Source organism: Callithrix jacchus, chromosome 4 (assembly GCF_049354715.1).
Source record: "Callithrix jacchus isolate 240 chromosome 4, calJac240_pri, whole genome shotgun sequence".
Classification (NCBI taxonomy): domain Eukaryota; kingdom Metazoa; phylum Chordata; class Mammalia; order Primates; family Cebidae; genus Callithrix; species Callithrix jacchus.
Window position 1 is genome coordinate 44,568,652 of NC_133505.1, and position 13,510 is coordinate 44,582,161.

Sequence of the window (13,510 nt, forward strand, 5' to 3'; positions counted from 1 at the left end):
GGCAAAATAAACGTCACATCCTGATGATAGCCAAAGGCAAAAAATGGGTTATTGCTTGCCTTTCAGATATTGTGTTTTTCAGTGATAGAATTTCTACTAAGATATTTTTACAGTTTTTGTTCATCTGCTGAGATTTCCCATCTTTTCATTCATTGTGAGCATATTCTCATTTATGTTCTTGAAAATGGTTATATCTGCTTTAAAATTCTTGTCTGTTAGTTTTTACATCCGGGTTATCTCAGGTTGTTCTCCATTGATCCTTTTTCTCTTTTGTATGGGTCACATTTTTCTGTCTCTTCTAATGTCAAGTATCTTTAAACTGTCTCCTGAATGTTGTGAATATACAGTGTAGGGACTCTGGATTCCTTTTGTTCTTCTGAAAAGTATTACTGTTTGTGTTTATTTGTTTTAGCTAGCAGTTAACTTGGCTGAACTCTCAAACTGCAAATGCTGTCTTCTCTCTGCTGAATAGGAGCTGAAATCTTTATTTTATTTTTGTAGAGATGAGGTTTTGCTATGTTGCCCAGGCTGATCTAGAACTCCTGGGGTCAAGCAATCCTCCTGTCTCAGCCTCCCAAAGTGCCTGGATTACAGGTGTGAGCCACTGCACCTGGCTGGGAACTGAAATCTTAATTTAGATCATTTAGTCTTAGCTGTGCAGCTTGGAGTCTGTCCCACACATGTGGGGTTCAGAGATTTGAGCAGTCTATACACAGAATTTGAGGCTACTCATTTATGGCTCCTTCTCCTTTCCAGGATTTCCTTCCTCATTTTCCAGCTGTGTAGTCACCAGAACTCTGTCCTCTGGTTTTTTGTGCCAGTATAAGTGTGAGCTTTATATCCTAGTTTTAACCACCCCACACGTCCCTGACTAGGGGCTTCCCTCAGCAAAAACCTACAAAACTTTTTTTTAAGTTCATTGCTATTCCCTTCATCCAAGTATTGACTCCCCTCCAATAGTCATGTCTTTTGATCACTCTCCAGAGCTTTCATAGTTGCTTTTTATAATTTTGACATGTGGGAGATTTGTGGTCCCATGGGAGATACTCAGCCACTACTGGATGCAAAATTTTTGTTAGTGTGTTTTTAAAGAGCAAAGACATCTTTCTCAGAATTCCTCCGCAGATTTATTCTCTGTCTTATGGGCCAGAATTGTTTTCATCTGCTCTTTCTTAAACTCGTTTGTTCAAGGCTGCAGTGAGCTATGACACATCACTTCACACCAGTCTGGGTGACAGAGTATGACCCTGTCCCTAAAAAATAAAAATAAAGCTAAAAAGTAGAAAATGCCATTGATGGTGAGATACATTTCAATATCAGAAACCTTACAATGTGGGGGAAAATATGTGCCTTAGAATTGAGAAATATATTGAAAAAGTATATTTATTTTACTTTTCTATGTATCAGACCGTGTTTTAAATTATTTAATTTTTGAATCAGAAACACATTCGCATGGTTCAACATTCAGAAGTTGCAAAAGTATTGTCAGGGACATGTTTCCCACTGCCCATCTCTCGGTCCCCTTCCTTGAGGCCACCAATGTCTTCAGTCTCTGTGTCTCGTTTAGAGGTAGTTTATTCTTATTTCTGCAAGGAAGTCTTATGTTCTTTGCCCCCTTTTTTACACAGATGGTAGCATATTATACACCCTCTTCTGAACCTTGTTTTTTCACTTAAAGTATCATACAGATGAATCCACATCAGGTCTGTTTCGATTATTTTAATTTCTTTTGTTTTTCTAAGATTACATCACAAGCATTTTCTCCATCTCCATATGATTGTTTTCTGGGGCAGGGAGTGGGTATGTGGGCTCTGTCGCCCAGCCTGGAGTGCATGCAGTGGTGTCATCACAGCTCAGTGCAGCCTCGACCTCCCAGGCTCAAGAGATCCTTCTGCCTCAGCCTCCCAAGTAGCTGGGACCACAGGCATGTACCACCACATCCGGCTAATATTTTGTGTGTGTTTTGTAGAAATGAGGTTTCACCATGTCTCCTAGGCTGGCCTTGAACTCCTGGGCTCAAGCAATCCTCCCTCCTCGGCTTCCCAAAGTGCTGGGATGACAGGCATAAGCCACCAAGCTTGGCCATGATCATTGTTAATGATTGTTCAGTTTTGTGAGGTGACTAGACTGCAATTTAATAACCGATCCCTGTTGTTGGACACTTCGGTTGTTTCCAGTGTTTTGCTCTGCGATGATCATCACTCATTCAACAGGTATTTTTCTGACCACCATGAATGGCAATCCTGTGTACCAAAGTGTTTTCCCCTAAGGGGCTTACAGTCAAACCGCAGGAACAGCCAGGGAAGTAAACAAGTCTCGGAAGTGTTCCCATCCCCCAAAGGGCCTCTGAGTAGAGTCTGGGCTGCCACATGAGGAAAAGGGAGGAAGGTGTTGATGGGCTTACCTACCTGTTCAGGCCAGGGTAAATTAGTAAGTTAGGTTACAATTTGTTCATCAGGCTTGTGAATTCGGTGAACATGTGTCCACCTCAGGCGTAGTTCCAATCTTCATGCACTGACCATAGCACTGTCCTAGGGCCCCAGCTGCACTGAACTTACAAAAGTGAGAAATAAAGAATAAAATCAGTTAACACTTTTTAAGCACTTGCCATGTGCCAGGATGAACTCCTTGAAGGCAAGTCTAATTATTTTCCCGTTTTCTAGATGAGAAACGAAGGCACAGAGATACTAAATAACCTGTCAAAGGTGCAACTAACATACCTGTGTCTTGAACTAAGATAGCTGGGCTCCCTAAGTGGCCACACTGTACCGCCCTGAGAAAGGCAGCTGAACTTATCCCTGTGACTTATCCCTGGCGGCACATCTTGTCTTTGCTCCATGGGTGCTGACCTGATCCCTTTCCCTTCCTTTAACAAGGGTAAACTCAGGGTGCCTTTATTTCTCATTTATTAAATGAGCATTTTCCCAGGATGAGCACAGCTTTTTTTCTCTAGGGAGAATCGCCTGCCAGAACCTTTGCGATTGGGATTGCCCTCCACCACTGGGAAGCGGGTGCAGAGGTTCTTCCAACCCTGCAGCCAGGCAGGGCAAGGAGACTGAGAAACTCGGGGTGACCCAGACCTCACACAGTTGGTCCTGGGATGACAGAAGCCCAGGCTGATCCTCCGGCTCAGACACGTCCCCCTTCAATCCACTTTCCCATCCCCTACCTCGTCTCACCCCACCTCTGTCCCACAGACAACCCTCCCATCCTCCATTGCTCCCTCTCTGCCCTTGGTCCCCAGACAACAGCAAACCTACATCTCATTAGCCAGACTGGGCTACGCAGCACATGTTATGAAACCTCCTGCCCCATTTCCAATAATTCAATCTCTTCATAGCTATTGGAACAAAAGGCCCTCTTCACCTCAGAATATTCCAAGTGCCAAAACAAATAGCAGTGCACAGAAAACGTGACCATCCACAGCAATTCTTCTTTGTTTACTGTAATAGAAGCAACAATGAAAACAACACGAGAGGCTGGCAGTGAAAAATGGGTTTCCCTCCACCCACAAGCCCCAGTCTCCTCCTCAGAGGTAACCATCCTCAGCAGTTTTATTTCTGAAATGTTACAATGTTACATGCATATACATAGAGAAGCTCTTCCCCACCTTTTAGACAGAAATGGTAGCATACTATATTGCTTGACTCCTTGTTTTTTTATTGTTCTTTTTCCTTCTTACCAATATGTCTCGGAGAACTTTCCCTATGAGCACATCCAGATCCACAATTATTCTTTTCAATAGCTGCAGAGAATCGAATTATGTGGCTATTCCATCATTCATTTAACTAGCTTGCCATTGATACATTTTTAGGTTATTTCTGGATCTTTGCTATTACAATTGATGTTGTATTTAACAATCCTGTGCATGTATTTTTGGAAGTCTCCCATGAGTATTTCTGTAGGATAAATTCCTGCAAGTATTGATTTTTATTATTTATTTATTTATTTATTTATTTTTTGGGGATGGAGTTTCGCTCTTGTTACCCAGGCTGGAGTGCAATGGCGCGATCTCGGCTCACCGCAACCTCCGCCTCCTGGGTTCAGGCAATTCTCCTGCCTCAGCTTCCTGAGTAGCTGGGATCACAGGCACGTGCCACTGTGCCCAGCTAATTTTTTGTATTTTTAGTAAAGACAGGGTTTCACTGTGTTGACCAGGATGGTCTCGATCTCTCGACCTCGTGATCCACCCGCCTTGGCCTCCCAAAGTGCTGGGATTACAGGCGTGAGCCACTGCACCCGGCAAGTATATAGATGGTGCCAAACTGCCCACCCAACTGCAGCTTTTCAAAGGAGACTGAAACAATAGCTTAGGCTTGAGGGTCAAATCATTTCAAATAAGCAAGATTTTATTTTATATGGGAGAGCATTCTGATGCCTTTAGAACAAACCATAAACACAAAACTATAATCTGTAAAAGAAAAGAATGATGCATTTTATTACATTAAAATTTAAAACTTTTGTATTGAACATTTTATTTAAAATTTGTGTTAAATAAAATGTTAAATAAAAAACCACACAGCGGGCGGAAGATATTTGCATTGCATTCAACGGAGCCAATATTAGTACCAAAGTCTACATGCTATTAACAAAAGAAACAAACACCTGGTGCCCTGTATTCCCAAATGGAAAAAGCCATTTAGAGAAAGGGAACTGGAACAACCAATGAGCATTCAAAATGAAGCCTAGCTTCACCAGGAAGTAAGGAAAATATAAATTAAACAGCAACAGTGAGATGGTATTTCACACCCCTCAGACAGGCAAAATATTTTCAGTCTGGTAATAACAAGAGAAGTGACGTGATTAGATCTCTCACAAACACTCAGTGGGAGTGGAAACTGGCACACCCACTCTAGAGAGCAATTGAGCAACTCCTTGGAGAGTTGCGAGGTGTCCACTGTATTAACCGTGCTTTCTTATTTTGTGAATTCTTGATGCTCTGGCATTCGTGGCCTCGCTGATGGGGATGAGGCTGTCCCTCCCAGGGCTACCCCATTCTTAGAGATAGCAGAGGGCTGTGGTGGGTGGGACAGCTGTGCCTTTCATAGGTAAACTAGCCCTTCCAGAGCCCATGCTGTGATCCACCTCCTCTCTCTGGCTTTTCCACTCCAAGAGGCAAAATCACCCAGGGCCAGGCACCAGTCAACTACAGACCACCCCTACAGCCCAGCCCTGCCACCTTGATTTGAACCAGCCAGTCCTAAGCTGTTTCTCTGTCTCGCCTTGCCTTTCCCACGGAAAACACCATAAAGCCTCTGAGCTGTGCCCTCTCGGCATCCCTTCTGCCCTGTGACCAAAACTCAGGCTTCCCCATACAGTCCTGCATGGCGATGAAATGTAAGTATCTGTAATAGAGATCGCTTCAAGGCCGGGCGCGGTGGCTCAAGCCTGTAATCCCAGAACTTTGGGAGGCCGAGATGGGTGGATGACAAGGTCAGGAGTTCAAGACCAGACTGGCCAACATGGTGAAACCCCATCTCTAAAATAAATAAATAACAAAAAATAAGAAAAAAAAAAAAAAAAAAAAAAGAAGAAATCGCTTCAATGGTATTAGCCTCTCCATGTGGTAACTCAGTCACCTCCATTGACTGAATTCCTGTGGGTACCATTGATAAACCCACATTGGGACCTGAGAAATTCCTGTGCAGGGCAAGGAAGGATGTACACAAGAGTGTTCACTGCAGCATTGCTGGTTACAGCCAGACACTGCAAACAGCCCAAATGTCCATCAGGAAGAGAATGATACATATGCTCACCCATGGTCTCAGAATGGGCCACCAGAAAGCAGGAAAATGGAAAAGACTAGAGCCAGGGATCATAATGCCGATAAAAAACAGCAGTTTGCAAAATAAACGCAATGTATTTGTTTATGTAAAAAATTTTTAAAGATTTATGAAACACTAGCATATACTGTTTATAAAACATATTTATATACTAAAAGTATAAAAACGTGGCAGGGAACACAGTTTCAATCTGGAACACAGTTCTCATGGGAGGGAAAGTGAAGGGTGACATTGATTAGGAAACATTTTGAGTAGGTTTCACCTTTACTTGTGATGTCTCATTGCTTTAAAACCACAGAAATAACTGAGCCAAATGTAGTAAAATGTTCGTTTGTTTTTTTAGACTGAGTTTCGTTCTTGTTGCCCAGGCTGCAATGCAATGGCATGATCTCAGCTCACTGCAACCTCCGCCTCACAGGTTCATGTGATTCTCCTGCTTCAGCTTCCCAAGTAGCTGGGATAACAGGCATGCGCCACCACACCTGGCTAATGTTGCATTTTTTAGTAGAGATGGGGTTTCTCCATGTTGCTCAGGCTGGTCTCTAACTTCCGACCTCAAGTGATCTGCCCACCTCAGCCTCCCAAAGTGTTGGGATTATAGGCGTGAGCCACTGCACTCGGCAAAATGTAGTAAAATGTTAATATTTCTTCAATCTGGCTGGTGGGTACATGAATGTTTGCTGTACCAGTCTGGGTACTTTATGTTAGAGCTCTTTCATTATGAGAAAAAATATACTATTTAGGCTGTATGAATAATTTCAAGGTTCTACAAATAACAACAGGTCAGAAAACCAGCAAGCTTCTCAACTGTGTCCATCTCAGCTGTGTCAAACCTTCTCCTCTCTCCTTACATTGTATCTTTTGAAATTCCTGACTTTTTGGAAACATTGAAACACTTCTACCCCCCACCACTGATATGTCTATAGGTTTGGTCAAGGATTCAAAAATTAAGCCACACCCCTCAAAAAGCCAGTCCTACGTTGGAGGACTGTTTAATTAGTTATCAGGGCCAGGCACGGTGGCTCACACCTGTAATCAGGCACTTTGGGAGGCTGAGGTGGGCAGATCACCTGAGGTCAGGAGTTCGTGACTAACCTCGTCAGCATGGTGAAACCCCATCACTACTAAAAATGCAAAAATTTGTCGGGTGTGGTGGTGCATACCTGTAATCCCAGCTACTGGAGAGGCTGAGGCCAGAGAATCTCTTGAACCTGGGAGGCAGAGGTTTCCGTGAGCTGAGATTGCGCTGTTGGGCTCCAGCCTGGGTGACAAAAGTGAAACTCCATCTCAAAACAAACAAGAAAAAAAAGAAAGAAAGAAAAGAAGAAAAATTATCAGAACTCCACTCTATTTTTCAGGAGGGGTAGAGAAGAGAAAAAAATTTTTTTTTACTTTTTTTTTTTTTTTTGACAGAGCCTCACTCTCGCCCAGGCTAGAGTGCAGTGACACAATCTCAGCTCACTGCAACCTTCACCTCCCGGGTTCAAGCAATTCTCCTGTCTCAGCCTCCAGAGTAGCTGGGATTACAGGCATGTGCCACCACCACACCTGGCTGATTTCTGTATTTTTAGTAGGGACAGGGTTTCACCATGTTGTCCAGGCTGGTCTTGAACTCCTGACCTCAGGTGATCCACCCAGCTCTGCTTCCCAAAGTGCTGGGATTACAGGCATGAGCCACCACGCCTGGCTACTTCTTGGTTTCTTACAAAAATAAGTTGGTAAAAAATTTCTTTAAAAAATACAAATTTTCAAATTGAGTTTTTCGGAATTTTCATGAATCAGTTATTTTATCTACAATAACAAAATATCTATACCTTAAAGTATTTATTTTGTTTTTACTAAAAGCAAAGGGCATATTTCTTCTCAAATTAAGGGCTACATTTTTCTAGAAGTATTTAAGAGCCCTTGCATTGGCCATGAGGTTTTCAGCAGCAAATATCAAGTGAACAGTGACTAATAACAAAGACACTGAGTTATCTGATATCACAGGATGTACACACAAATGGTGGCGGGGGTTGTTGCAGTCACACAAGAATCTCAGCACGGACACAGGCTTTTTCTTATACGATTTTCAGTGCCTTAGCCAGCCTTCAAATTTGCCCTCGGTAATACCCACCCTCTAGTATTCACCCCTTTCCTGCATTTTACCAGGGCTGGTCTATGTGACCAATAGAATACACATGGGATTATATCAGAGATTAGGTTATAAAAGACTGCAGCTTCTGTCTTGGGCTCACATGCTCTCCTTCCTTCTTTCTTACTCTGACTCTCTTCATCTCTCGCTGAAGAAAGTCATCTGCAAGTTGTGAGCCACACAGTGGAGAGGCCCACATCATGAGGCATGCAAGCTTTTGTCAACATTGACCAAGAACTGATACCCACTGGCAACCAGGAGGGTAGCTTGGAAGTGGGTTCTTTAGCCCCAATGAGCCTTGAGATGACTGCATCCCTGGCTGTCAGCCTGAATGCAACCTTGAGAGATGCAGAGCCAGAACCACCTGCTAAGCCGTTAGCAGTTTCCTAACCCTAAAAAATGGTGTGAGATAATATGTTCTTATTGTTTCAAAGTGCCATATTGTTGAGGGGGGTACTATGGGAAGGATAGCGGGAGGGCGGGTGAGGGAGGGATAACGTGGGGAGAAATGTCAGGTATAGGTGATGGGGGAATGGTGGCAGCAAACCACCTTGCCATGAATGTACCTATGCAACAATCTTCCATGGTCTGCACATGTACCCCAGAATCTAAAGTACGATAATAAAAAAAGTGCCATGCTTCAGGGTAAATTGTCATGAAGCAATGGATAACTAATACACTTAGTGTGTTTGCCACATTTCCCCTGACGGATGAAAAACAGCTGTTATAGATCCACACACCATGTGCTCGCAGGACAGTGTCTCTGGCAGGAAGAAAAGGAGATGGAGCTACAAGGGGCTCCCTATGTGCCTTTTTCCTTTTATCAAGGAGGAAAATCTAAGAAGCCACCCAGCAGAGTCCCTATTACTTCTCATTATCCAGGGGAATGGGGCCTGATGAACTCATGATTCACCCTTAGCTGAAACCAAGGACCAGGCTTTTCAGCTGCTTTACCTGGAGGTGGGCAAGGAGCAAGTGGGCTGGAGATGGCTGCTGGTGCCAGCAATGGTCTCTGCCAGCCTCTCACAGGCTGCATTTGTCTGATTATTTGTACTTCATATTTACTGTAAGCTGGAAGTTAGGCCTCAATTAGATTCCAGTGATATTGTTTTGGCATGAATATTCATGGGTGATGTTGTGACCTTCCTACTGTACCGAATCAAGAAACCACCGAGTTCTTCACTAAATTAACATTTTCGGGATGTAAGCAGAGGGTGATACCCCATGAGGCAAAGCCAATCTGGAATCAATGTGCATCTTTTTCCCCGGTATCCATCCTAGGTGGCTTCATATGTCTTAAACTTATAGGGAGTCCAGGTTCCTATAGAAATTCACTTTGGGTTGTTTTGTTGGAAGTGTGTGTGATAAGCAATCTGTTTCTCTCGCATGATTTCCTCAGGGACTGATGAGTCATACAAGCAGTGTTAATGTAGTTAAAAAACACCTGCAAAGATCATGAGATGACGAAAAATCAAATGCTGGAAATCGAGTCTTCCTCGATGTCATTTACTTGACGTTCTTAGGGCATGAGTAGAAGGTCAGGAATGATGGTGAATGAGAGGAAGCTTCTCAAGAGTTTAGCAGCTAGCAGAGGACAGGCTGAGACCTGCTGCTCACCAGCCCTTGTCAGTTGTGGAAACCAGTCTCCCAGGCCCAGCCACTGGGGGCCAGGTTAGTAGCTCCTCCACGGCTTTCCTGGGCATAGTCATGGATTTCTGGCTGGCGTGTTTGCATGGAAGGGGCTGTGTGGCACTGCAGTCTCCACATCCACAGGGAACAGAAACATATGTGCGTTCATGCAAGTCAGCCAGATCCGAGGAGTTGGGGACAACAGAGGCCATGTCAGGATGTGCTATCTCTGAAGGGATGGTGGGTCTCCAGCATCCCCAGGTGCCTGCAGTCTATGTACAGCAGGTGGCCTTGCTTTCTGTTTCACTGGGATGACCCGGAAAAAGAAACCTGTCCATAACTGTCCTCCCTTCAGCATGACCCCATGCCCTCCTCCACCTGCTTGCCCTTCTCTGCTGCCTCAGTGGCAGGGGTCTCTGTCCTTGCTTCTGGTGCCATCCCTGCCACCCACCTCCGTGGATAGCGCCAATGTCTTGCTGTCATCTCAGATGCATTGTAAAGTAAAATCATCCTCCACCCAGCTTCCCCAGGTCTGTCCCAGTTTCCCCAATTGTGGGTGAAGACAGCCCCACTCCTCCCTACCCCCAGGCTAAAATCGAGGCCTCCGCCATGACTCACCCTGCCCATCCAACCAGTCCCTGCCCCTGAGAATCTTCTGCAGCGATAACTTCATTCACTTGTCTTCCTGCAGCTGCCACCCTGGCCTGGCCACCACCATCCTTGGAGAATGGGCCGCCATCCTCCTTCCTCAGCCTCCAGCCTCAGTCACATCTTCCTTCCAAAGCTCTGTTGCCTGAGATCCCCCAAGCTCCTCTGCATGTCGCATATGGATCAAGCCTTTCCCTTTGGACCCTGCCTCTCTATTCTACCTTAACTCTGGGGTCCATCTGTTTCAGAAGCCTTGACTCTTACTACCCTCTGGTAACCACAGGCCTGCCCTGTGCCAAGCATCCTACAGCCATTACCTTTAGCCTTATAGCTACTGGGCAGCACAGGAATGACAGTATTGTCCCTTTCACAGATGAGGAAAACTGAGGTCCAGAGAGATCATGCAAAGGCCACGCTGCCTGTAAACAGCAGAGCTGGGATCCAACGTCATGACTTGGAAGGCCTCTCATCCAAAGCCCTTTGTCCTGTGAAACAGGCCCCAGGACACCCCTCCCCTCCTGTGTAAGGGACTCCTGCTGCACCTGGTCCCAGTGCCCTGCCTGCTCCTCCCCGCTGCCTCCAGCCCCGTAACCCACAGCTCCACGGCACAGCTCTTCAGATGTTCCAGCCCACACTGCTCAGCCCCGCCTCTTAACTTTTCTGGCAGGAATCTCAGCCCCGCACCGTTTAGTACTTAATTATAGATTGCCTTGTATGGTTCTCTGCCTATTTCACATTTGCCTATCTTGTTCTCAAGAAGCCTGCAAATGTCTGAATTGAGGATGGAGCTTCTATGTACTCCTGTCCCCAGGGCCCCACAACACAGCACAGCGCTGGGCATGAAAGTACTCACTGGAGCTGACCTGACCTCCCAGGAAGGGGACAGGGTCTCTGCTGTCCAAAAGCTGACTAGACTCCACCCTGACACACCTGCCCCGACCCCAGCAGAATGCTTCAGATCTCTGCACACACACGCACACATGTATACATGCGTGCGCACGCACACACAAACACACACACACACACTTTATCTGTTACACATCTAATCTAAAGGTCTCTTTTCAACCTGAGGCAATTATATGCCTGGTATTACCTACCCAAGACAGAAAACTCCCTCCTTTTTTTTTTTTTTTTTTTTGAGACAGAGTCTTGCTCTGTCACCCAGGTTGGAGTGCAGTAGCAAGATCTCAGCTCACTGCAACCTCCACATCCCATATTCAAGCGATTCTTCTGCCTCAGCCTTCTGAGTAGCTGGGATTACAGGCGTGTGCTATCACGCCCAGCTACTTTTTGTATTTTTAGTAGAGATGGGGTTTCACCATCTTGGCCAGGCTAGTCTTGAACTCTTGACCTCGTGATCCACCTGCCTTGGCCTCCCAAAGTGCTGGGATTACAGGCGTGAGCCACGGTGCCTGGCCTAGAAAACTCCCTCCTAATTGAAGCCTGGCCTTGCCCTCCCTGTGGAATTCTCATGTAGATCAGTGAGTCCACCAGAATGGTGTGAGCTCCCCAGGGGCAGGGACGCCACTGATATCTCATCATGACAGAGAGGCTGGAACTGGATTGGCACTTGGTGGAGGCCTTGGCGTCTTGATTCTGATTCTGCTCCTGTTTCTGTGTGGTCTCTGAGGAGAGCAGGGAGAGGAAATCTTGCCTTCTTTGTGATATCTCCATGAGGGGACATTTTTCTGGTGTGAGGACCACTCCTCCTCCTCATTAGGACCACATTATGTGGCTCCTCAAGGGGCGGAACTGCGGCCCCTGGAGCTAACCCTGGTCCACCTCCCTCACCAAAATGTTTCTCTGCCCTGACCCCGACGTCCCCATAGGTGACCCTCCCCCCAGCTGCTCATCCTTGGGGTTAAACACTGCTATCTCAAACTTCTCATTTCTGAGCAGGAAGTAGAGCATACAACACGAAGCCTCACCCACTTACAATGATATAGATTTCAGGTTGATTTCTTCCTGAACCCTTAGAAGATAGCATGAGCGCTTGGGGCTTGGTGAGAAGGTACTGACCAAGGTCACGGGGTCAGTGAAGGGCCCAGGAGAAGACACAGTGAGAGGTCCAGAGGCGGTGGTGGGTGGAGCCCCAAAGTCAAACATCTCTGACAATTTTACCCAGGGCCGATGCTAAGATGTAAATAAACAAGTGAATAAACAAAGGGGTGCTTCTGTAAGAAGAACAAATAAAAATGCTTGTGCCACACAGCACACATACCACACCGCCTGAAGGAGCCCAGAAGGGGCATCTCTTTTGGGGGACCCTTCCAAAAGAGACAGCGTGGGCATCATCCTTCTGGAGGGAGGCAGGCTTGGAAGCCCTTCACTGCCGCAGCAGTATGTCGGAGAGGAAGGTGCCCAATAACCATCACAGAAGTTTTGCAACTGAATGTTGCAGCCGAGGGCTGGGCAGAGCCCGCCTCCTTGGGCATGGCCCTGTGTGGGGAGCAGTGAACACACCTCTGTGTACCATGGATGGGAAGAGGGGTGAGGAGCCCGTACCCGAGGTGAATCTGCCAAGAAATGAAGCCGGTTAGGGGCTCACAAAATCAGGACCCTGCTCACACACCAGGGAGGCCTTCTGCATCTTGTCCTGGGGCACCTTTCCAACTTTTGGGACTGCCTCCTGGCAGAGCTTAACAGGCCAAGGCAGCCGCCTGAGCAGCCTGTGGTTGCTCCAGCAGACCGGGTAGGGACAGCCACATTCCAGGCTCCGGGCTGGCAGAGAAGCTGGGCAGGGAGTTCTTACAGGGAGCGGCAGCCCAGGCTTGGGCAGGCAAGTGCTGAAGGGTGGTTCCTCCTTCCGCGGAAAGCCAGAGGCTGAGGAGATGGAAGAACAGGTGTTCAAGGGGGACCCGGACACCCCCCACTCCATCTCCTTCTCCGGCAGTGGATTCCTCTCCTTCTACCAGGCCGGGGCTGTGGATGCTTTGCGGGACCTGGCCCCCCGGATGCTGGAAACGGCCCACCGCTTCGCAGGGACATCCGCAGGTGCTGTGATCGCTGCCCTGGCCATCTGCGGGATTGAAATGGGTAAGGGTAAGGCCTGTGTTCTGGGTCCCCTGGAAAGTCTCTGGGGGGATTCCATGGAGGCAGAATGAGCCTGAGGAGGCTGGGGATTTTTTGGGGAACAAAGCCACGCCTGGGTGGCAGGAAGGGAAGGGAAGAGCTGAGTGGAGTATGATGGCAGCAGCTGTGACATCTGAAGGTTGGGGTCTGCCAGGTGCCAGTCTCTGACCTGCAGGGTAAGCCTGGACCCCTGTCCCTCTCCCTCAATGCCCTTACCTGTGAGATGCTCTGTCTCCCGGCGCCT

At 46.8% G+C, this 13,510-nt stretch overlaps 1 protein-coding gene across 2 annotated transcripts in view; it reads left to right on the forward strand.

The window, feature by feature from the left end:
- The first annotated feature begins 12,865 nt into the window (after positions 1-12,865).
- The window catches only part of PNPLA1 (patatin like domain 1, omega-hydroxyceramide transacylase), a 42,615-nt gene continuing 41,970 nt past the window's right edge, over positions 12,866-13,510 (forward strand). For both annotated transcript variants that reach the window (XM_017971042.5, XM_054253929.2), the window contains exon 1: positions 12,866-13,230. In XM_017971042.5, coding sequence (XP_017826531.2) covers positions 13,026-13,230 — 205 coding nt within the window. In that variant the 5' untranslated portion in view covers positions 12,866-13,025. The remainder of the gene's footprint in view (positions 13,231-13,510) is intronic.